This window comes from Hirundo rustica, chromosome 21 (genome assembly GCF_015227805.2).
Source record: "Hirundo rustica isolate bHirRus1 chromosome 21, bHirRus1.pri.v3, whole genome shotgun sequence".
Classification (NCBI taxonomy): Eukaryota; Metazoa; Chordata; class Aves; order Passeriformes; family Hirundinidae; genus Hirundo; species Hirundo rustica.
The window spans coordinates 7,781,549-7,806,480 of record NC_053470.1 but is presented as its reverse complement, the minus strand read 5'-3'; the positions used below and the strand labels follow the sequence as shown (position 1 = coordinate 7,806,480).

Sequence of the window (24,932 nt, the reverse complement as noted above, 5' to 3'; positions counted from 1 at the left end):
CCTGAGCTGCACTAAACTCAAACAGAAGGGCAGCACAGGCCTGGTTTTGGGGTGAGGGGGATGTATTAGTGTGGGTTGGAATGTTTCATCCAATGCATGTTCTTTTGTCTTCCTGTAACATCTCCCCTGGTGCTAGCCAGAGTTTGATTTCATGTGATCACCGATTTATTCTGCAAAATACCAATGTTGGCAAATACACAGTGATTGCTGGAGCTGATGGATTTGAAGTGTCTCTGTTTTCACTCTTCATGTCTGTACTGACTGATCAGTGTGGCTATTAACAGCATGGGGCTCTGAAATTTGTGCATGCTGGAAGGTCCTGCTTGAGAAATCCTTCTTTTCCTTGGCACTGCTGTCTCTGTTTTGTGCAGAATGCCTTACATACCCTTCTCCCATCCCTTGTGTGTTCCACTAGGCTGTTGTGATTCTGTTCCTTCATGCAGCATTAGGGGAAAGTTTCTGGGATTCTGTTTTTCAGGTAGTTTGGAAAATTCTTAGAAGGAAATCCCTGTTCAGAATTTGCTTTCTCTGCACCACCATTTATACAAATATAAATACAGTACAATAAATGCAATAGCTCAACATTTTTCCTTTTTTGAATATGTAACAAATTACTCTAGAATTTACAGTGCTATCTATATTGTTCTAATTATGGTGTGGTTTCATTTTTGAGACCAGAAATTAGGTTGGAATTAATTTCTATTTGAAAAAAAAATCATTACCATTCTAGGTGTGGAGTTTGTCCTATATATTATGCTCTCATTTATTTTTTTTTTTCTACTTGCTAATAGAAAACCCCTGAACACAGAGCATGTGTATTCCCTGTCCATAATCTGGTGCTGTTTCTTTTTCTCTGCAAAATAACCACTCCAGGCCCATGACACCATGGTTTAAAGCAGTGATAAACTGCTGCCAGAGAGGGGAACATGCTTAGAATTAAATAAATGGAAGTCTGAGCTTATGCCATCAAGAAAATTCAATCTGCCTTTTCAGAGTGCAAAGAACACGTGCTGGCATTGCTCCTGAACTTGTTCCTGCAGCTGAGAGCGGGGTCACCATTACAGAATGGAGTAATTGGAGTTATTTGTGAGGTTTTGGCACGGTGGTGGCAATTATCTCAGACATCCCAGGGCAAGCAACATGCACTGTACCATCTGTGGGTGTAACAGTGTACACTCACATAATGGAACTAAAAGAATGTGGGAAAATATTGAAAGTTTTTCTGTGTAATAAGAAAGGAGCATCTTTTGAAAATCCCTGTTTGGAGGGATTTAACAGAGTGTGGGGCCAATCAATGAGAAGATGATTGATAAGGGTGTACTCCGGTGTTCAGAAGGGGTCCAAGGCAGTATCTAGAAATGAGAGTTTTGTAAGAAACATATCAGAAAAAGCTTGTTCCTCACTTCTGTAGAGAATGCTAGGCAAGGAGAGAGGGGGAAAAAAATTCTTTTTAAAATCTACCAACAATATTTGAAAATATCTCAGTGTTTGTGGTTTCTGCATACAGTGGTGGCTGCACTTTGAACAAGATCTCCCAATTTCCCTGCAACCTGGTTTCTCTTAGCTGCATTAGCATTGAATTCTTTGTATTTAGATCTGTCTTCAGTACCTTTAGGTAGATTTTTTTCCTTTGTTCTAATCTGTATGTGCTTTATTTTGTTTCCTAACTCAATGACTATTACAACTGCTTACTGCTCCCTGTCTCAACTTCCTGATGAGCTCTAACTCGTTGGCTTTTGAACCTCAGGTCCCCCAGGTACTGTGGTTTCTTTACCAAAGCCTTTTCTTAACTTGAGATTTATGAATTCTCCTTTTTGGTCAGCTCCATTTCCAGAGTGAGATCTTCACTGACACTGCACTGGAGGGAAAGGAGCCACCTGCTTGCTTCAGCAGTGTCATTAGCTTTGAATAATCTTAAGCATATTTTGACAATTATTATTTTTCATTCAGGGAAAATACAGTGCAGTGCAGAATTTTGCTAACCTTCAAAAATACTCAGCTGATGCTATCTTGGAGTGTAGGAAAATGGAATCATTCATGGAAATATGTGAATCTGAATACCTAATTATAAAATACAATCTAGTCTAATAAATTTGGCTTTATTAATATTAATAAATATATTCTATAAATATAAAATTATATAATGATATGTGCAATAATTATAATTAAAATATTTTGTTGCAAATTAATTGATAATTTTTATGCAAATTAATATTTTTATATAATGAGTTATATATAAATAAGTAATAGATATTATATATATAATAATTAAAATAAATCTCAACTATTTGAATTGCATTTGCTGCATCTTAGTAAAATTTTAGTCATGCTTCTCTTCAGGAGAATATGGCCTTCTAACACTTGGAAGTCAATAAAAAATCAACGGTTTTAGGAGAATTGCAGGGTTTTCCTCAGTGCTAGGAATTGATTGCAGCTCCAACTGTTCCCACAGCACTATACCCAGACACAGAGATCTCAGCCTTGCCTGACTTTCTGCTAAAAGGTTTTGTTTTAACAACGTTCTCTAGGTTTGCAAGGCATTCCAGGGGAGAAAGGGGATCCAGGTCCTCCAGGCTTCGACATTCCTGGTCCTCCAGGTGACCAAGGAGCTCCAGGGTATCCAGGACCCCCTGGGCTACCAGGGCCTCAGGGTTCGCCTGGGCCACCTGGCAGGGATGGAATCCCTGGATTTCCAGGTAAGTTCTTGTATTTTACCTGTGGAGAAAGACCAAACTGCAGTTGCAGGTGGTAGCTCTTGATGCTTGGCGATACCAGCTTAATTTCCTTAGGTGTTTATCCTACCTATTTAAAGTTGGATCTATGTAACCATTGCATCTCATACTTTTTAAAAAAGCATTCTAACAGAATTTGTTGCATTGAAATCCTTGTTACCTTTTCACTCTTCCCTGTAACTTGATCTGAGTATTTCGTACGTTATCCTTTTTATAACTTTCAGACATGGCTTTGATCATCATTGTTATGATACTTCTCTAATTTATTTTGTGATTTTTTTTCTAGTCACTGCTGTAATTAAGAATAAAATTTGTTTTAAGAAAATCATGATAAATGCTAGTTAGATGGAAGTATTAATTTCCTTGTTCTAAGTGTTAAACTATTCAGTTAAGCTAATCTGTTTTGCCCTTTGAAATAGAAATACTAAAAATGATTTTTGAGAATCTCTTGGATAGAGGGAGCAATACAAAAGATTCTAGAATTAGTGTGTACTTAATTGTTTTCTTGCCTTTCACTAAATTCAAGTTTGTCCCAACTAGTATTTGTGTTTCAATCCGGGGAACTAAACCTCTTGGGGATATAAACATTGCTTCTACCATAGCAGAGCAGGGCAAATTTTCTTCTCAGGACCCAACTGGAAAAATTGTCACGATTTTCAAGTGTCATTTCATCTGATTTTAATTTATACAATAAATGAGTGCTTGTAATTCCCTCAAACAGGCTGGTTAATAAGTACCATAGAGATCCAGGGAAGCAAATTTAAGATAGCTGACAGGTTTTGAGTTTCTCTTCAGAATGACGATGTGGTCCAATGCTTTTAGGTGCCAAAGGTGAGATGGGTGTCATGGGAGCTCCTGGTCCTCCAGGGCCTCCAGGAACTCCTGGAAGAAATGGCCTGCCTGGCTTGAAAGGTAATGTCTGTTTTATTCACCCCTGAAAGGGAAGCAGAATGTTGTTTTCCCTGTGTTGAAAGAGGTTTTGTAATGCTAACATCTAGGTTTTAATTTCTGGGGCCTGCCTAAGTTACTGTCTTGTGACAGTGCTGATGTTCAGAATTGCTTTGCATTTTTAAGCCATAGCATTCAATCACTATTCAGTTGATGTCATGAAATGTTTGCTATTTTAGAAACATTTCCTTTGGATTGATGGCATTGAAGTAGGGCAGTATTTCTGACGTGTGTTTTGGAGTCTGCTTAAAACAGCAGAGAGGAGAAAATCAGTAGCTTAGGGACATGGAGTCACCAAGAATTAGCTATATAGGTATCACAGAGAAAGTCCTTTCTCTGCATTTCCCCGACTTCCTTGTTGAAGATGAGTTTTGAAGGAGTTTGGTGGAAGAAAACCTGATCCACCTCTCCAGACCAAGGTTCTGGATCTGAAGCTGCCGTAGCTGTTGTGACCCCTTTGTCCTGGTGGCCCAGCGTGGTGGAGCTCTGGGAACTCTCCAAGTGCCTCAGGCAGGCACAGCTGCTTCCTCTGCTGTGCACTCCCTTCACTCAGCTTCGTTCCAGGCTGAAGATGCTGTGCACCTTCCCTGAACTGCCTGATCATTCAATGAATTCCAGCTTCATGGATAAATCATGGAATGCCTACGTAAGAAAAAGCGTGACAAACCCATTGGCCTACCCTAAGGATTTTTATTTTTTCGTTTTTTTGGCTGTACCTACTGCAGGTAATAGTGGATTACCTGGTCCACCAGGGCCTCCTGGGCCAGTGGGGCAGAAAGGCACCAAAGGTGAAGCAGGTCTGCCAGGGCCACCTGGAACACTTGATCCCAAACAGCTGGGAGCAAAAGGAGAAAAAGGAGAGCCGGGCGTTCCAGGTACAGAACTGTGCTTGGGGATATGGGGAGGTGGTTTGTCCTCTACACATTGTACTGGGCTGTGACTCAATCTGTTACTGTTCATTCTATTCACTGGAGTATCAACGTGGTTTAAGGGTCTGGCATTCAGGCTTTTTTTAAAGTGATTTTGTGACCAAGTTCCTCTTTGTGGTTACTTTGCCGTGTCCTTGCTCATTAGCTGTTACTATTGTCTGGCACAGTTTGTAACAGCACTAAGGTGCATTCAGCAGGATTACAATTCAGTTTTCTAGGAGTTATTCCTAAGCATGCTGAGAGGGCTGTCATAGCTGCTGTGCTGCTGCATTCCTGCTGTCTCCAAGGGTCCTAGGGAGGATGAAATTGCTCAGCTCACCTGCTCATGCAGCACCTCTGTATTGTCCCTTTGGGTGTCTCTGTCCCACCTGTGAGCTAAATGCCATCTCTGTGTGTGCCTCTGCTTGGGAAGTTGGCAGCCTGGAACTCTTTCTCAAGTCTGTGTTCTCTCACTCTTGCTGGCTTCCCCCTCCTCCCCCACCAAAGATTCTGATGTCTCCTTTGAATAATTTAGTCTTGAGAAGAGTAAAAAATATTCTACCCTAGAGAGAGCCAGAATGCTTTTCCCTAATGCTGTCCCAGCCATTACTGTGCTAATTTACCTGTTGTATTAATTTCTTGCAAGCCTAGATAGGACCCTTAGACATTATTTTTCTTTTTCTGTGGAAGGCAGGTTTAACTGTGTCAGCAGGGCAACATAAAGTTCTTATGGTATAACAGCCACATAAAATTTGTAAAAATTTGCAAAAATTTGCCAAAACACCTGCATTGATTTTTAGAATGTATTAGTCCCAAAGTGATTTTGGTGTAGCAATGTAATTTGACTTTTCTATAAATAATCTGGTGAATGCAATGGTTGGAATGGAGTCCAGAAGACAGCCCTTTCAATGAAGCAAATTGTCATGAAGTTACTTTTTTCTCTGCTTACTTATATTGTTCCTGTTCTGTAGTAATTTTAAATTTTCCAGAACAAATACTTTGTGTTCCGTGATCCTTTCCTTTGCTGAACTAGGAGGAATTATATTTACTGTCAGAAAATCCCTATTTGGTTTTTTATTCATCGACAGCTACATCTGATCTCTTAAGGTAAAAGAAAACATACAGTAGTAGTGATAGTAATAATAATAAAATGTGTCTTTTTCCCTGGAGGTATTCCTGGTTTATCAGGCCAGAAAGGTTATCAAGGTCTCCCAGGGGACCCAGGCCCACCAGGACTCAGTGGCCCACCAGGGGTGCCAGGATTGCCAGGTCAGTAACACACGGCCTCAGCTGGACAGCTTTGCTGAACAAAGCTTTGCACGTGTTTTTATCACATGGAGCTGGGATTTCAATCCACTGCTATCTTAACTAAGGGATTTGTACTTAAAACTGCAGCGGAGTTTTGGGATATTTAAAGTCGTTATCCAAACACATGCCTGAAACCTTTCTTTCAAACAGACCCAAGAGCAGGTTTAAACTGATCCCACTGAAGATTAAGGTGTCTTTTAGGATGACTGGGAAAATACTTGCTGCTTGGGAAAGCAACGTGACTGCAGAATCTGCCCATGGGACCTCCATTTCATATGTTTATTTCCTATATTGCTAAGCATTACATTTTGAAAATGGCCAAATGGATGTATTGCAAAGGCTGTGTGGGTATCAAATGTTTGCTTTAAAGAATTGCAAGGACCAAGAAAACTAATTCTGACCTGCAGCACTTCTCCCTACAGCTGTGATAATTTATCTGAGATCTCGAGGCCTTGCTTGCTGTGTTTGACGTGGGCCTTGCTCTTAATATTTTGTTGGGTTTGAGGAATATTGTGAATCAATCCAGGACCAGTTTGGACATTGTAGGTTGCATTCAATTCTGTAATAAAAGCTGCTGAATACTCGTTGCACATAAGAAGGAGGTGATATGTCCGTTCTGCAGAGGGACTTGTCAGAGTCCGTGTCACACCAGTACTGGATCCTTTCAGATGGTCACTAAATCCTGGCCTGAGATTTGACCTATTTCATTAGATTAATCTTAAAACAAATGAGCAGCGGCCCTGATCAAATCTTGGCTTGCAACAAACCAAAGGTGTTGAATATTTTACCACAAATAAGTGTGGAAAAGCAAGTAGGAGCAGTGTGAGGCCTAAAGCCACTCCAAATCCATTGCTTGCAATCAGATAATAAGCGTGTTCGTGTGAGAGTGCATGGATGTCAGAAACCTGTAATTATTGCCATTAATTAACTGAATCACACCTTTCCTAGGCATCAAGGGAGACATGGGGCTTCCTGGGCAGCCAGGACCAACAGGACCTCCAGGATTAAAAGGAGCTATGGGAGAGATGGGACTTCCAGGTGAGTTTCTGTGCTTGAATTTTACTTCATTTGGGCCTGTGCTGTCCTTATACATTGCAAAGATGACTCTGCTTGTGTCTGGTATGTAATAATAGCAATAAAGATGAGGATTTCATAAAGCTCTACATACATAATTGAGATTTTCAGGTAATTGTTTTTGTTTGGTTCTAAAAGTAAAAGATACTAGGTGTTCAAGGCAAGCCGTGTTAGGCCTTTCTAGTTTGGTTGCTGATTTCTGTAAATTACTGCAGAAGTTTTGTTTATGTTTTTGTTTTTATATTTTAATTTATATTTTAAATGCTTTTAATTTTACTTGTTTTAAAAAATATTTTTAAAATTTCATTTTATTTTTTGAACAGGTCCACCCGGGCTTAAGGGCAGCCAAGGAATAGCAGGACGTCCAGGGCAGCCTGGGCCTGCAGGATTTCCTGGATTGAAAGGGGAGAAAGGTGACCCTGGTCTTTCAGGCATTGGTATTCCTGGTCCCCCTGGACCAAAGGTACCTTTACAAAATTCTTCATTTGAAAATTCCATGAGGAAATTAGATTTTGTGTTGATTTTTTTTTTCCCCCCTAAGTATAGGTTAATTAAGATTTACCAATATCATCCTTCCTGACACCCACAAAAAAGTGACACAAGCTCTTCAGAATGTCTAACATCTTCACTGATGCCTTGCAATCGATGTTGTGCACAATTAACTTAGCAAAAACACTGCATGATTGAAGCTGCACTGGTTTCTTTTTTGATTCTGCATTTTCATGGGGTAAAAATCTCTGATCCTGCTGGAAGAAAGGAAGATACTTTTTTCTTTAATGTAGGCCAGTTCTGAGGAAAAACTATAATACTGTACACAAAATTATAGGGGAAAACTGCTGAAGTCTTTCCTATTGCTGTTTTTGTTAAATTTTGTGTTGAGATGATTCACATTAAGTGGATATGAGGAGAGGTATACACAATATACTTGTGACCTTGGATGGGGGACATACAAAAAGGGCTTTCCTATCTTAAAAAATCTGGGTTCTAATTTCTTATTAATGTTTTCTAGGGAGATCTTGGCTTGCCTGGATACCCAGGTAGTCCAGGCCCTAAAGGTACAACTGGAAATCCTGGTTTGCCTGGATTTTCAGGCACTCCAGGTGCAAAAGGAGAACCAGGCCTTCCTGGATTCCCAGGTAATTCTCAACAGATTTTTTTTTTTTTCTTCCATTTCCCCTCTTGCTAATATTGGTATGAAGAGCAAAACCCAGTGTGTAACTGGGGGAGACTCCAGCTCCTCAGAGTTTCTGGCAATCTGCTGCTCCTAAGCTTTGTGCTGTTGGAGTTGTCACTGTGAAGGGTGGGAATGCATCTCTTCTGGGTGCCCTCTGAAATCCCTCACCTGCTCTGAGGGGATGGAGCAGCAGTGTCAGTTAATACTCTCTGCAGCACTCACTCTTACCTCCTCTAACACACAGATATTGGGGTTAAAAAAAAAAAAGTATCCATATTTTTTCTTCCTGAATCAATTAAAAAGTGCCATCCTGGAAAACATACTCAGGGCATCTCAGATTGGAGCATTTCAAGATCTGCCGAGAAATCAGTTTTGTTCATTATTTGATTGAAATGTACTTTACAGGAACGCCAGGAATTCCAGGACCAAAAGGTATTGAGGGCCCTCCAGGTAATCCTGGCCTGCCTGGACCACCTGGGCCAGTAGGTGAGCATGGGCAGAGACCAGCTGCTGCTGTGAAAAACACCTGATGGCACTTCCTTTCTCATCTTTTTAACATCATGGAAATGTATTTATATGTACATGGGTGCTTGAATTGCACACAGTTCACTGAAATTAAACTGTAAAGAAAGAAATTTTGACTTCCTTTTCAGGACTTGTTGTCAATTCATTAGCTGTTGAAACAAGAAGTTAAGTGTTTCTGTACTTACCAGCTTCATTTATGCTAAGTATTACAATGGTCTAACCTGTTTTTATAGGAGCAAAATCCTAATTTATTCTAAAGGAAAGCATTATATTTTTAGCAAATGGTGACTGCTTGAAAATTCACAGGCCTTAAAAGCCTTTTTCAAATTGACAGAGGAGAGAGAGAAAGATTTAATTTTAAGATTACACCCCTGTAAATCTTTTATTGCATTACCACACTTTTAGATTCAGATGGTGCTGAAGGGGATGCTGGTTTTCTTTACTGCAGTTCAGGCAAGACTGTGCTGATGTGTTCTGTCCCTGCTTCAGGTGATATTGGTCGTCCTGGCCCTCCTGGCCCTTCAGGGGAAAAGGGACAACCTGGTCGAGATGGAATCCCTGGACCAGCGGGTCAGAAGGGTGAACCAGGTGAGGTTGTCCTCCCTGCTCTCTTCCTCCTCCTCACCCTGCACTGACGTGTCCTGCCTGCTCTGTTCCTTCACCCCCGGAGCTGCCCTTACACCTTCACAGCTGCTCCTGTGCTTCCTGCCTGCCTCACAAAGGCTGCTGCTGAGCTGCCGGGGAAGCACAGGACAAGAATTCAGTCAGCTCTCCTGGATTTTATTACCTGCCTTCAACACCTGCCCCTGTTCCTGTGACCCATGGTTGCTGTATTGCTTCAGCTCTGTGGATGAACAGTGTAGTCCCTGCTCTAAAGATGGAACTTCAGACAAAAATGCAAACATAGTAACTCCCAAAACCTGAAACAACGTGGATTGGGAGGGGATGGAAACACTTAATGAAAGTTACAGATGTGTTCAACAGCAAAACTTCAGACTTTGAAGGGAATGAGAATCCAGGAAATCTCAAGGAATTGCTTATTTAGATGAAGTGCACTCTGACTGTTCTAAGCCTCATATTCCCATTCGTGGAGATCTGAAACCTAAATACTCATTTTTGTCTAAATCTATCTTTTTTTCAGGTCTACCAGGTTTTGGGCGTCCAGGACCTCCAGGACTCCCAGGATTGTCAGGTAAAGCTTTTCTGTTGCCCTTTTTTAAAAAGGTTCAATGTAAAATACATTTACACACCAAAAACAAGAAGGGTGTGTTGTATTTTCTGTAACTAATGAATGCTATACCTACAAGTAATTTTTTTTCCTCAGCAGACTGTTTTAAACTAACCACAGCAATAAAGACATTTTATTACTGACCACTGTGTTTTGTAAATTAGCAATTATGCAGCCAGAATAAATGCAACAACCAATGCAATGCACTGAGCAATAACCTATTGCATTGTGTGGAACTTTGCTGCTTCGTGTCAGTAAATACAGCATTCATACAGCAGATGATAAATGAAACTGCTTTGAAAGTGTAGGTGCTTGATACATTGCTCCTCTCTGGTAGCATTAAAACTCCTAAATTCCTTGGGATTATCTGAAAATTTTGCAAGTATGTCTTAATTTTCAGCAGTATCTCAAAAAAAGGATGAAGTCTTAACTCTGACAGGTTTCTCCCCAGAAAGCCTTATTTGTAGGCTTACAGTTTCCAAGGATGTTTATGAATTAGAGCACCACTGACTTAGTAAGACTTTTTAACATGTTCTAAGCTTTCTCCTGCAAGAATTATCAGCCCTCACCCTTTTCTGAATGTTAGCTAATTTCACACTGTCTCACTCTGCAAATAAGGGGAGTCGTGGCCAAACTTGTGCCTTCCGCAAGAGAGAGAAATGGCTTTGCAAGTTGGCTTTTGGGCTTTATATCATTTTTGCTGTTTGTACCAGCATTCACAAAGATGGCTTTTTACAGGGCAGAAAGGAGAGCTGGGGTTACCTGGCCCACCGGGACCCCCTGGACTTCCAGGTCTGAAGGGAGAACCAGGTTTCCAGGGTTTCCCTGGTCTGCAGGGTCCACCAGGCCCGCCAGGAATTCCAGGGCCACCTCTGGAAGGTCCTAAAGGTAGCCCGGGCCCACCGGGTGTTCCAGGAAGGCCAGGTAAGAGCATGATCCACACCTGTGAACATCTGCCAGTACTTTGATATTTTGCTGGTAGGTCATCAGCCTTTAAATTGGCTCCGTTTATTTGGATGGACGAGGTCAAATCCTCACGGCACAGGTGTTACCAAAACACCTCGCCGTCTCTCAGACAAACCGCTTTGTGTAAATTCCTGATGCCTGGCAGCAAAAATCAAAGGCGTTCCAGGCGGGAGGTTGTCCGCATGCTGCCCCAATAATCACTGACAAGCACGACACGGCCTCTGAAGGGCAGAGACCTTGGCGGTGCTCGCCCGACGGGCAAACGTCACCGCGCACGGAGCACCACCGGTAACACCCCGTCATCCTGCGAGGCGCGGCCACGCGCTCCCCGCTAGCATTCCCAGCATGATCAGCTTGGATGCTGCTGCTCACCTCGGGGCCACGTAACACCAGTCACTGCTCCGCCGTGTCCCGTGGACTCCGGCGCGCCGCGCTCGTCTTTACGTTCCGTGTTTGCGTTTTATTCCTGCACCCCGCTAATTCTGGGAATGAGGAAACGCTCCGCTGAGTTAACATTGCTGAGCAGCTACCTGCCTGTGGTGGAAATTCATTGCTGTTTTGTGGTCTGGAATCTTTACTTGCGTTTAGGTACTGCTCTTGGAAAAAAAAAAAATCTAATTTAAATGAACCTGCCACAGCTCCAGCTCCAGCTTATTGCTGGATCTTTAATCCAGAAGTACTTTGCTATGTCTAAGTTCATCTCGCGTAACAGGCCTGATATTCCCCCTAAAGGAGATTGCTTTCAAACCAAGCCATTGGTTGATGACAGGGATTTTTTTCCTTTGCATATTAATGGTGAAGTGATATTTTTATTTATTGCCCTCAAATTATTCTTTTTTTTTTTCAGACTTTTCTGAGGGAAGTTAGTTTTGAATAAATACCTTAGTAAAATAGCTGCAACACAGATATTTTTGATTTTTGGGTATCAAGGGAGAGTTCAGTTTTGTAGTATACATTTGGAAAGATTTAAAGGTTTGCTTTTTCCTCATGGTTGCTTCTGACTCAAGAGGAGGCAGTCACACTAAATAACTTTTTTCCTCTAGAGCTGGAATAGAATAATATGTTATCAATGGCAATATGAGTTTTTTCTTTTGCAGAGTAGGCTATGAACTCATATAACTGTGCATTTAAAAAATGAGCCATTATAAACATTTGGTTTTAATCTAGAACACCTTAGAACTGGGGTGCTGCTTGCCAGTGTTACAAGCTTTTCTTTTAGTCCAAGCAAAAATACTTCTGTTGTGTTTCATCCTAAACCTGCTTTGTGTGGCTGATGTGGAACAACAGCCCCATGGGTTAACGATCCCCAGGCAGTCACAGCATCTTCCTGGTGTCCCAGCTGCTTAGTGGAGTGAGGAGTGCAGGCCTTCCCCTTTTTCCTGGAGGAACTGACTCCCTGTGTGCCCCAGGGGCTCAAACCTGGCAGTGCAGCATCCCTGCAGCACCTTTGTAGCCCCAGTTTGCTTTTGACTTTAATTCCTCTGTATCTAGAGTAGTGCAGCAATTCATATTTTGGCCCAGGACAGTGATTGGCCCATAACAGTACAGTTCTTATACAGAAACTTTAAAAAAGTCTTAAACCAAGCTAAGCAACCTCTGAGGTGTGTAATGAAAGCACCAACTGAGATTCTCTGCTCTGCTGTAGCACTGGGGTTTTATGGAGCTGCTCAGAGTCCCCTGTCTAAATCAAGTCTTTGCTGATTCTGGTCAGCTGGGAAGGTGGAGCAATGCTGGGGCTCATTTTGTGCAGGTTTATGAGCAGGGCAAACAACCGGTGAGGTTCTGCTCAGCCATGTTCTCTCTCTCTTTCTCTTTCTCTCTCTTATTTCCATTTTTGTTGCATGCAATGTATGAAGTGAAGCACTTGTTTTGCTCAGTTACGTGTGAACTAATGTGGATAAACCAAACTATTATTGCAGTTCTGGTACAATCAGCACTCCAGCCTTTTGTTTTCCCATGATAACAGTCTATTGTTGGAATGCTGATTTGGTAACAGTTCAACAGAAGGCAGTTACTCATGAAAGCAGCTGTGTGGCTGTCAAATTACCCCTTCCAGGGACAGAAATAAAAGCAGAAGCTGTTTGCGTGCACTGTTTGTTGTTGACTTCTGGGTATATTCTAAGATTAGTAAAAGAGATGAAGTCAAACATGATGTAGCTCTCTGACTCCAGTTGAGTTACCCCTAAAATAAACATTGAGAAATGGTATTGGGATAGATTTATTAATTCATTACGGAATTAAGCCAATTTCCAGAACAGAACACTGCTGTTACTCCTCATTTCTATTTTTCTTGCTATGAATAATAATAGTTTGGTGTTTTGCATACTGTACGTCAAGGAATATTGAGCTAAATCTAATAAGAAAGGTTTAGTTGAATATGTTAGTTTGTTGATATTTCTAACAATTTTGATGTTTTTCCCCTTGTTCTAATGATGACCTTGGTGAATTCTGACCCCCTACTCCCAGGTCCCTCAGGTTAGCCCTGTAACTCCAAAATAATAACTTTGCATGAAAATGAATGTATTATTTTGTAGTGTCTAAATGTGGATATGCAGAGTCATGTTTCAGACATACCTTTTAATTTGTGGTGGGAAAAAAATGCTCAGAGTTGGCTTTCAGCCATCTCTTCCATGTTTTTTGGGACTGAATTGGAAGGACACAGTTGCTCTGCCCGTGGTGGAAGACCATGTGGGTCTAGATTTGGAAAGCTTTTATAGAGTCACCCCAGCTGTGAAACTTGTTTTAGCGGTTTTTTTTTCCCTCAGTGCAGTTAGAAACAATATATTCTGATTTTCAGCTTTTTTTAAAAAAAAAAGCACATTGCGCTGTCCTCTCATGCCTTGCTGCATAATTGTGTGGTGCAGCTTGGGCAAGTGACAGTAGTCATTTTTGTAGCACCTGCTGCTGTTGATTTTGGCCACTCTCGAGTGACTTAAATAAATTAGATGCTTTTTTTATACCAACACCATCTGTAGGAAAACTGACATAGATTAGCAGTGATGTTTTAGGTTCCCAACTTGGAGCCTTTTAAGTTTTCAGGGCAGAGACATCCTCATTTCCATTGTTTTGCTTCACCAGCCCATGTGGAGGAAATGAGTAAAGTTCTTCCTTTCACAAGTATTTATTGAAAATAAAGCTAACAGCTGTGCCCTCCCTGGCACTAGGGCAGTGGGACAGAACTGGTGAGAACACAGTCACTTCCAGACATTTATTGTAACTTTAAAGTATCAGCACAGAGCACAAACTGGCACTTGGGAGGGTTTTAACATCTGTGTCTACTCTGAAAATGACTTGGTATATCTGTTTAATAATAATGATGTCTTTAGGTTTTGCTATGATGACTGTCAGGCACCAAAGATCTGTCATGAAAATTTAATAACAGAATACATTTTTGTTTTCAGCCTGCTATCCTCAGCACCATGAGGAAAGCAGCCCCTGATGTCTGAACCCTATCTTTATGCAGCCATGGCAAAAAAGGGAACGTGGCTTTACCTTTTAATTTAACTGTGGTCACCCAAGCAGTAACCACACTTTTAAAAAGCTGCCATCAAGGGGTGCTGAGAGGAACTGAGCAATTGCACCACGTTTTGTTCCACCCTGGGACTGTGATCAGCCAGAATTCAGTGATGAACACGTGTAGGATTGATTTATAAATCATAGCAAAACCTATCCGTGAAATAGAGTTTATAAGTACTTAACAGTAACAATGAAATGTCCATGTCATTATTTTTAACAACTGTATTACAGTTAGTATTTAAAATAATTTACCAAATGTGTAAGAAATAGTGCTGTGAGGTAAACCTGATGTGTATTTATTGTAGTTTTTAGCTGCAAATTGCATGGTGACGTGTTGATATATTTAAATCATTTCACTGACATGAAATATGCCAAGTGGCACAGGAGCTAAAATATATATATTAATTTAGTGGTGTTGTAGGGACAACCAGCTGATCTTTTGAAAGGACATTTAAATCACATGCCATTCTCCAGATAACCTTGAGCAGGTAAATTAGCATCTTGAAATATTTTTATCAAGACAAAATAATGCCAGCAGTAAAGAGAACAAATTCTAAATTTGCAAGTTGTGCTGTATTTTTGCTTGCAGCATTTGCAGCCCTGTGGATCCATGTCAATGCTCATTACAGTTTCAAAGAGGACATATCCCTACTTTTCAGCCCTGGAATAGTGTTCAGATAGTTGAGGCTCATACCTTCTGTAGGTGACGCTTCCCCCCTGCCCAAAGCAGAGTTTTGCACAAGAGCGAGTTGTAATTCAGTTTTCCTGTTTGCCAAGCTCTGGGCCCTGTGAGGCTGAACCTTGTCAGTGAAATGGTTCCATAGTCCAAACCCCACTGTGAGCAGGACTAACCAGTTATAGGCCTTAGCTGTAATGCTAAAGCAATATTCAATTCTGTAGTGAGGCTTTAAGTTTGCTGTTAAATGAAGTGTCAAATTAGTTTCAGTAGTCACCAGAATAACTTGGATCTTTAAATACCTGTGTTTGTGTATTCCTGTGGTTTTATGCATGCATGTGGATTATGCTGTAAATACAAAAGGAGCTGGTGAAATGGGTTTGTGCAGTGTATATGCTGTCATCTGGACTATTTCTAACTAGTAATCTTGTTTTGTACTGTGTGATGTCTGACCCTTCTAACATCGATCATTGGGCTTTGGTGAACTCTGATCCTTCCAGGGCCTCCAGGTTAGACTCTAAACTCGGGCAATTTGTTTTGTTGCACTTGATGTAAGAGAAACAGATGTTTTCCTGTGTGATTGTCTTTTTTAAGGGCGGTGCTTACTCTGCAGACCGTATGTGTATGATTAGCATGCCCCAGAGGGTAACCTGGTATTATTTTGCATGTGTACAGTACCAGACCAGTATGAAAGAGCAAAATGAACACAGAAAAATCCTTGCATGGTGGGATGGTTTCTGTAGCTGAAACTGCTACAGGATGTGTGTGAGATCTGGTACAAAATTGCTGTTGATTTAAAAAGGGAAGGAATGCTATATACTCAAATTTGCATGCAGAAATACAAATCATCAAATTTATCCACTGGGTATAGATGATGTCAAAGGAGATGTTAAGTTATTCAAAGTTGCAGGAGGACTGAAAATCCAGCGCAGTGATAAGTGTTTTTATATTTGTACTACAGGAGAGAATGTCATAGCACTGTCCTACAAAAAAATCCTCTTGTTAATCCAGTTATGAGCTCTGACTTGTAAAATGTTATTAGCTGTTGCAGCTCATGCTTACAGTTTATTTTGCCACTAATTAATACTGGTTACCCTCCAGTTCTATGGTGGGACAAAGGTGGAAGTCTCATCTATCAGTCCTCCAGATACCAAAGTTTCTTTTATACCCACTGCTCTGCTTTGGTTTAATCTGGCTGTAACAAAGACAAAATATTTAAAGACCAGCCCAGTCTCTAACTGGGAAGTTAAGCCAGAATATCTAATCACTGAAGGTAGAAACTTGGGGAGAATGAATGCTGTACACTGATGTGTGCATATTTGTTCTGCAATGTTAAGGTCCACCAGGCCCAGAAGGTCCACGAGGGCCACCAGGCAGTGGAGGACTTAAAGGGGAAAAAGGGAACCCAGGTCCACCTGGCCCACCTGGCCTGACTGGCCCAAAGGGAGATCAAGGACCACCTGGACGCCAGGTAAGACAAGAAATGAAGATTTCCCCTAGCTAATTTTTAAATCCAATAAAAATGGGATATATTTGGGTGGAACATGCAGCATAACATCATAAAATAAAAGCCAAGAACCTTGCAGCAAGGAAGAGGATTTTTCCTTAGCTGTGCCCCAGGACGCAGGCAGGACGTCCCTGCTGTGTTCCCATGGCAGCGGAGCTGTGGGTGCAGCCTCCTGTTCCCGTGTCCCTGGCAGCCCCCAGAGCCCCCAGCGTGTTTGGTTGTCCCCAGGCACCTGTTCCTGGCTCTGTGGAACTGCTGAGCTGAGGGAATAACGTGAGGCTCTTCTCTCCAGGGGGATCCTGGCCGTCCGGGTCTGAACGGGATGAAGGGTGACCCCGGGGTTCCAGGCGTTCCAGGATTCCCAGGTATTTATTTCACTGGCTGTTCCCAGGGATTTAACCAGCGTTTGGAGCTGAACCTCCCCACACAGTAACAGCCTGTTCAGGCCATCCCTGCAGCAGGCTTTGTAGAACAGCGTGTTCTTTCACTGGGTAACTGTGTGCATTTGATGTTTCAGGTATGAAGGGTCCCACTGGACCTGCAGGACCCGCTGGCCTCACGGGCAGCCAGGGACTGCCGGGCCCACCAGGTAAGAGCCCTGTGCTGGCACTGCCACTGCTGCTCCCTGGCAGCAGAATCTGTTACAGGGATGGAGGACGAGCAAGATCTTCAACACAATTCCAACCTGTACGTCTTAGCCCCTACAAGCACCTCTAAAATGTTTTATACTCTGTATCCAGTCTGTACTGATTAACTCCTGGGAGAGGGTCCTCAGAGGGGATCACCACGAGCACTTTTTTGGCCTATATACACACTTACTCCTTTTGGCAATGCTGGAGCTCTTGGCATCTGATTTTGAAATAAAGAAACCGTTTCTAACGCTGCCTTCCACCTTGCTTTATCTAATACCAATCTTCCCTCTCTCAGGGCCGCCAGGTTTGCCAGGTACCATAGGACGGAGCATTGTTGTCAAGGGTGATCCTGGTTCCCCAGGTCCTCCAGGACAGCCTGGCTCCAAAGGGCCCCCAGGGCTGCCAGGGCCACAGGGATTGCCAGGTAAGGCCCCAGGTGCTGCAGAGGTGTGACAGGAGTGTGTGTGAGTGCAGGTGGCAGTGCCATGGCACTGTTAGTGAGCCCAGCAGGGACAGGAGAGAAGTGCAGGTGAACACAGGATTCACCAGATAGGTCAGCTTTAATGGGCTGGGCTTATGCTGTGTATCAGAAAGAAGCAAGAGGTGAGTCACTGACAACCTGGAGATTTCTGTAGTGACATTTCAAGAGCTTTTATTTCATTTTTGCTTCTGTGTTCTAGGTCCAATTGGGCTTCCTGGTGACCCAGGGAGAGATGGGCTTCCTGGTTTTGATGGTCCAGCAGGACGAAAAGGCGAGAGAGGACTTCCAGGCCAACCAGGTATGGTGTTAATGCTATGAAGACTCACTGGAAAGAGAGACTCTCATTTCTGAATGGAGACTAACACTGGGAAGTAAGATTTTAACTTCATAGGAATAATGATAAAATCATAATTTTAGGATTTTCTTAAAGCAAAAATATTACAAGCACCTGAGCATACTTTGATTTAGAATATTCTCACTGACCACCAAGACATTGCTGGTCATTGCTGAATAACACTTCCAAGTGCTTAATGGAATCCCCTCAAGCTTGATGGGATCCCTTTTGTAGCACAGATGATGCAGAGGAGATAATGAAGAAACTGAAGAGACAGATTAGTAAAATAATGCTTATTTTGCATGGAAATTATCAATGGGGAGAAACGGATTTCATAAAAGAGTTTCACCAAAGTCAGAGATTGGACTGCCGTGTGTAGGTATTGCTTAGAACTACTGAACTAGGATTTGAGAAATCAGACTGGGCACTGGGACAATTTCCTAAAGGTGAGAGAAATTAAGTAGCTCTCAATTGCAACTTGTGAGAAAAAGTATTAGAAACCCTTAACACCTCTTTTTCCTTTTCCTCTGAGCAGCTCTATGAAATCTGTTTGCATTCTTTTAGTGAAAAAATGTAAATAATGACTGCAGTATAAATATCTGTAGTTGTATTTCCTGATATTGCTGTTCAAGAACAGCCTTTTCTGATACATTTCTCAGCCATTTGACACATTTTTGCTCACATTCAAGGCTGTTCCAGCTTATTTCCACTTTCAGTGACCTGTTCCAAAACTGGCAGCAGCTTTTCTGTTCTTTCTGATGGGCTTTGGCTCAGGTGTTACCACAGCATGCCCTGGAGTAAGACTTGCCCCTGTTTCTGGCTCTGCCATTTATTTTGTGATCTTGAGCAAGATATCTCAACATTATCTTAAGCTGCACATGCAGATGAGTTTTGGAAGTGGGAAACTGATTGAAGTCATTGCAGTGGCTCCATGTCCTGTGTAGGTAACACAGTGCCTGACAGCCCTGAGAGCATTTAGCTTTACAACACAGAGAAGTCACAACCACCTATGACAATCTCCCTGATTCAACCAAGCTTAGATGAAAAAAAAAAAAAAAAAAAAATCCAGGAACTCAATCACAAGATCAAAAATCTTTCAGGGCTATGCTGGTCCTAGAAGAGTGAGCAGTGGTGTCAACCACTACTGTGTGTTGTGTTTCTGTGAACAGGTTCACGAGGAATTCAAGGACCTCCTGGTCCTGATGGCTTACAGGGCCCACCTGGTCCTCCTGGAACAGCTTCTGTTGCTCATGGATTCCTTATAACTCGGCACAGCCAGACCAGGGATACACCGCTGTGTCCACAGGGAACATCGAGAATTTATGATGGATTCTCTCTTCTCTATGTGCAAGGAAATGAGAGAGCACATGGCCAGGATTTGGGTGAGATATTCTGTTTGCTCTCCCTTTAAGAGGAATCATGCTGTAGCTGCTTCTTTGAATGCTTGGGTTCTCTGAAGACACAGCAGCCTTGAAGATTTCCTAGCTGAGGATGGGGATTGCTTACTGGGATCTGCTGTCTCCAGATCCACATTGGAATTGAGGATGAAAGCACGTAAACCAAAATGGAGAAGTGAGGTTTCCCCCCCTGTGACAATCTGGCAGCACTTGCTGTGCACTCACAGGAGGCAGAGGAAGGATCCACAAGAACACTGCTCGAAGAATTGCTCTAAAAAGCAACGAAGTGAAAACTGCTGTTTATGTCTCACTCTGCAGGTACTGCTGGGAGCTGTCTTAGACGTTTCAGCACCATGCCCTTCATGTTCTGTAACATCAACAATGTTTGTAACTTTGCCTCAAGGAATGATTATTCCTACTGGCTGTCAACCCCAGAGTCGATGCCCATGAGCATGGAGCCCCTGACTGGGCAGAGCATCCAGCCATTCATTAGCAGGTGAGGCAAAGCAGCTCTTTTAATGTCTGGATAAACAGTACATCTTACCCACGTGTTCCCAGCATCCAGCTGGGTGTTAAGAGATCAATCTGTCGTGTTTTGTTCTGGGAGAGAGTAGGAAAATAGTTTGTTTTCAAGTATTCATTGTGTGCAGAGGTTCCTCTCCCTGCAGCAGTGGTAAGAGGTTGTACAAGCTCTTCTCAAACAGTCTCTGTAGTCAGCACTGCCAGATCACCATGGACAGGAAAGAGAACATGGGAGCCACTGGCTTTAGGATTATGGCACTCACCTGGGGACTCTGAGCTTCCAGTTTTTGTTTCAGGAACTGCTTCAGTATTTTACCTAATGTTGTGAAAATACAGACAGGTTTGAGCTCCAAAATACTCTTACTGCAGTCACAAAACATGTGAGAAATAGAAGTCTAGATCAATAGGTGAGCCTCTTGCAGGTGAGTTCTGTTCCCTTTTTCAGTGTAGGAATCCTTAATGACACATACTGCTCTGGTACTTAACACCACATTTCTCTGGTACTCCCCTGTGTGCAGGTGTGTTGTGTGTGAAGCTCCTGCTATGGTGATAGCTGTCCACAGCCAGACCATTCAGATCCCTCCGTGTCCTCCGGGCTGGGACTCCCTCTGGATTGGTTACTCTTTCATGATGGTAAGAACTGCCCCCTCCTCCAGAAGCACCTCCTGTGTCCTCAGCTGCTTTAGGACACCGATGACAACTGCAAGGGCTGTCATTTGAAAGCTTTTCCCTTCACTCACTAACCCAGCGAGCCGAGACTGAGGGTACAGATCCCAGCATTGCTGACGTTCATGGAGGTGTCTGACACCACCTTCTCTCTGCCCAGAATGAACAGTGACTCTTGAGCAGCCGACTGCTGTGCTGAGCAGTTTGTGTCCCCTGAGGTCCTTGTCTGTGTCTCCTTTCCCCACAGCACACGAGTGCTGGAGCAGAGGGCTCTGGACAGGCCTTGGCATCGCCCGGATCCTGCCTGGAAGAGTTCCGCTCGGCTCCGTTCATCGAGTGCCACGGTCGGGGCACCTGTAATTATTATGCCAATTCATACAGTTTCTGGCTGGCCACTGTAGAGGTGTCAGAAATGTTCAGGTAGGAAAACATGTTCCTCGTCTATTGCTTTATTCCAACAAATGCTTTGGAAACTGAATTTATTCCAAAGATCAAAAGAGATTTGTTTACAGGGGTTATAGGGAAATAATTTAACTTGTTTTCCCCCTCACAACCAGTTTTTCAAGTATTTCTTTGGTAAGCCTTTAATATTATGTAAAAACTTGCTAGGGCGCATTCTGTTTTGCAAGGAGCCAGATTCTTTTTGTGTCAATTCTTATTCGCATTTTGTTGTAGTACCTCCTCTGAAAGCAGCCCTACTTTGTTTACTATATTTAGAGCCCAAAAGAACAATTTTGATTTTTTTCTTGCCAAACCTTTCAATAAACTCAAATATTTGGAAAGGTAGTTCACAGATATACAAGGGATAGGAGTGAAAGGCAAGATAAACTCTACTTAAATCTTTTAAGGCAAAGGTTCGTATTTTTAAAAATGTACACGGTTCACCTTCCCCTTGGGTTGTGTTCGTGCTCCATCACTGCCAGACTGAAAGAGGTGCTCAGCACACCCTGGGGACACTGACACAGCTGAGCATCTGTCACCCGCTGCTGGGGACAGACAGACAGAATGAACCCCCTTAGAAAAACACTCAAATTCAGGATTCATTCCCTGCTCCCATACTGAAGTTTTATATGAAACAGCGAATTCAGTAGAAGTTGAAAGGAGCTGTAAACAAAGCAAAACCTAATCCAACCTTCCCTTTGTGTCTGTGAACCAGCAAACCTCAGTCAGAGACACTGAAAGCTGGAGACTTGAGGACGCGTATTAGCCGCTGTCAAGTTTGCATGAAGAAGACGTAACATCTTGGAGAATGTTTTATAAAACAGTTGAAAATTCCTAAGATGCACTGTCTTCCAGCTGCAACAATGGTGCTACTGTGCAGAAAGAAAAAAGAAAAAAAAAAACCAACAAACCAACAAATCCAAACTGTTTTAACCATGCAAATTCAAGTGTACCTCACTCACGTGCCAAACTAAGGGTCGTTCAGTACGGATTTGACAAGGGGACTGAGATGAAAGAAATGACCTCTTGGAAACAGAAAAGAACACTCGAGGTTCACAAAGGATCAGAAGATGACATTTTTCCCTTCTCTCCCTGTACCAAAATGGCACCTTTTTGATCAACCAAGAGAATAGAGAAGAACACGACGCACTGAGTATGTTTAAAATAACAAGACTGCAGTTTTGAAAAACATTTTTTTTCATGGTGCTACTAACCCTACTGTATTTTTAATATGAAATTTTAAGCTTATTTCTCTTTGTAAGTAATGAAATGTGTATATTGTGTAAACACCTTTTTAATCTAAACTTTCAGTCATCTAGAAACAAGCCAGACTGATATAAAAATCCTTATGTCTAAAGTTAAAAGATAAGACAGTATTTTATTATGAAACTTGTGGTACAGAGAGAATTTACCCCTCTTATGCCAACTTACTCATTTAATTTTTCATTTCCTTCCTCAATTGCCAACCTGATATATTTAAGGAATGCACAATTATTCTGAAGTCATTTTGATCAGTGTTTTAAATGTTGTACACCATACTATCAGTGGTTGTATTTGTGCTTAGAAATCCCGATCCACTTGAAAAGGGGTTTTTTATTTTGTGAAAGTATGTGAAATTATTAGCCATATTCTATATCCTTAAGTCCCATTCACATTTTAGTAATCAGTTTGGTTTAACCAAACCTGTCCTTTGGGAATATCCAGTTACCAAAGCATTTAGGATGATGCTCACATGAAACTTCAACTCCGAAGTGGTGTCATATGTTTTATCCAAAATAGTACACACGCTAAGAAACCTCAATAACATAAAGCATGAGCTGGTGGAAACCCTCCTATTTACAAATTAATCTTTTAATCTTATGTGAATTTATGCACATCCACAATGTATTCACAGTATACAGCAACTCCTGTGTATGTATAGTTCACATAAGGCCTTGAGAGATGGTGCAGCCAGTGTTTCTGGTGTCAGTTTGTAAGAATCCTCCTGTGTGTGTCTGAAGAGTGTCACTACTTGTGCAATAGCTGCAAAGTGCTCACTTTTGTATGCATGACTGTTCAGCTCCTCTGGTACCCTCGTGTACAAAGAGCTCCCTGACAATGCAGGACTCTGTCAAGTGACAATAATTCAATATTTTCGTTGTGTATTGCCACCTCCACTATCAATACAACCCAACTTGTGAAGTAAGGTACTGCTCTCTACAGGTGATGTGTATTTGTTTATTGGATACTGTTAATTAATTAATCTGCTAATGGCTGTTTGTTCTCACCTTCCAGTTCTCCTGTAAACACAGAGCATCTGCCATCTCCTTGTTTTCCACATCTGACAAAAGACATAGGACTGGTGACTAAGCAGGTGGCAGTGATACACAATGAGATTGGTGCTGATTTCTAAAGCTTTCAACTAAGTATGAAACTGAAGTTCTTTAGTTTAAAGTGCAACATAATAATAGCTTTGTCTTTTTTTCCATTAGCTGCAGTTATCTATGTTGGTAGAGAGTGGGAATTCAGCAATGTGCATCTTTCAGCTCAGTTTAGTTTGGTTTGCTGGTGCATGTAGTAATAAACTGAACCTGCTGCTACCTCCAAGTCAGGAACTCGTTACCAAAGCTGAAATAAAACAGTAAGTCTCTTCATGTAAACACCCTCATCTTGCTGCTGGCTCTGCAGAAGTCTAAAATGAAGATAGCAGCCAATCCCTAGCCCTAAAGCAGCAGAGGAATGGATGCTAAGGCCAAGGAGCTCTCAGAGGAAAGGGCTCTCCCAGCCTTCCCTCCCAAGACAGAGTGTTCAGATGTGGGTTCATGGCATAGAGCAGACCCTGTCTAGTGAAGCAGTGTGTGACTGATGCTTCTCTCTAAGATCTGGGCTTCTCTTGCAGCATGTGAAACCAAGACAGGAGCTCCTGTGTGTGGAGAGCACCCAGACCTGCTGGGCTTGTGGCAGCTTCAGGGCCCAAAGCTGTGAGATGACCACAGAAAAGTGAAGTATGTAAAGCTGTGCTTGTGCCAGCTCCCTTCTCTGTTCTGTCCCTGCAGCTCTGGCCCTGACCTGGACAAGTCCTGAACCTTAATCAGCTTCAGGCACAGAATTCCAAAGGGGTGACATTTCACTAAGAGAAAAGTGGTCTGGACATGAAGGAACATCTTTTAATTTGAGTTCTGCAGCAGACTCAAGAGCTGTTGGGTAATTCCCACCGTACCTTCTGTGCCTTAGAGCAGGTAAATCACTTTACCTGTTTGGATTGGAGTTACTGATCTATAAAAGAAAACATGGTTATTATTCTCTCCTGCTTCTTGATGCTTAGACTGTAAGCTCCTTGGGGCAGAGACATTGAGGGGGCTCAAATGTTGGTTGGGGCCTCTAGGTGCTATCCATCACTATATAAACATTAAACTACAGGTAAAAGTTTGTGTTTGCAGCTTTATTATTAAAAAAGGAAAACACCGCTTTGACCGCTGGAGCCTTAAAGAGTTTTCAACAACACCTGAACACGGTGCAGCCCTGGACACCCCTGCAGCTCTGGTTAAGGCTCTTTTCCTGATGTCTGGTATGTTTTTTTGCAAAAGCTTTTATTCTCGTAATTTATCACATAAATTTGGGCTGGTTTAGTTCATCTCAGCAGGCAGCTGGCAGGGGTGAGCTGCTGGGGACAGGCTGCAGCCACTCGACGGCACCGTGAGGCTTTGGAGGAGCTGTGACAGCACTGCCAGGAGGAGGGAGGGTTGCAGGGAAGCTCAGCAGGACGGGAATTGAGTCCTCACCCTTCCTTGCCCAGTTCTTGGAAGCTGCTGCAGGTGCAGCACTGTAAATTGCAATCAGAACAATGAGTGAAAAATGCAATTTTTCTAAAGGAACACTAGTTTTAATCCTAAAACCAGGATTTGTGCCTAGGCTGGA

General features: G+C 42.3%; 1 protein-coding gene across 1 annotated transcript in view; it reads left to right on the top strand.

The window, feature by feature from the left end:
- The window catches only part of COL4A5 (collagen type IV alpha 5 chain), a 63,486-nt gene extending 41,408 nt beyond the window's left edge, over window positions 1-22,078 (top strand). Inside the window, exons 31-51 of the mRNA XM_040083749.2 lie at window positions 2,529-2,696; window positions 3,555-3,644; window positions 4,406-4,555; window positions 5,759-5,857; window positions 6,845-6,934; window positions 7,294-7,433; window positions 7,980-8,106; window positions 8,550-8,630; window positions 9,159-9,257; window positions 9,811-9,861; window positions 10,636-10,821; window positions 16,393-16,526; window positions 16,855-16,927; window positions 17,080-17,151; window positions 17,490-17,618; window positions 17,875-17,973; window positions 19,179-19,391; window positions 19,725-19,902; window positions 20,447-20,561; window positions 20,842-21,014; window positions 21,751-22,078. Of these exons, the coding sequence (XP_039939683.1) occupies window positions 2,529-2,696; window positions 3,555-3,644; window positions 4,406-4,555; window positions 5,759-5,857; window positions 6,845-6,934; window positions 7,294-7,433; window positions 7,980-8,106; window positions 8,550-8,630; window positions 9,159-9,257; window positions 9,811-9,861; window positions 10,636-10,821; window positions 16,393-16,526; window positions 16,855-16,927; window positions 17,080-17,151; window positions 17,490-17,618; window positions 17,875-17,973; window positions 19,179-19,391; window positions 19,725-19,902; window positions 20,447-20,561; window positions 20,842-21,014; window positions 21,751-21,832 (2,549 nt within the window). The 3' untranslated portion in view covers window positions 21,833-22,078. The remainder of the gene's footprint in view (window positions 1-2,528; window positions 2,697-3,554; window positions 3,645-4,405; window positions 4,556-5,758; window positions 5,858-6,844; window positions 6,935-7,293; window positions 7,434-7,979; window positions 8,107-8,549; window positions 8,631-9,158; window positions 9,258-9,810; window positions 9,862-10,635; window positions 10,822-16,392; window positions 16,527-16,854; window positions 16,928-17,079; window positions 17,152-17,489; window positions 17,619-17,874; window positions 17,974-19,178; window positions 19,392-19,724; window positions 19,903-20,446; window positions 20,562-20,841; window positions 21,015-21,750) is intronic.
- The last annotated feature ends 2,854 nt before the right edge of the window (window positions 22,079-24,932 follow it).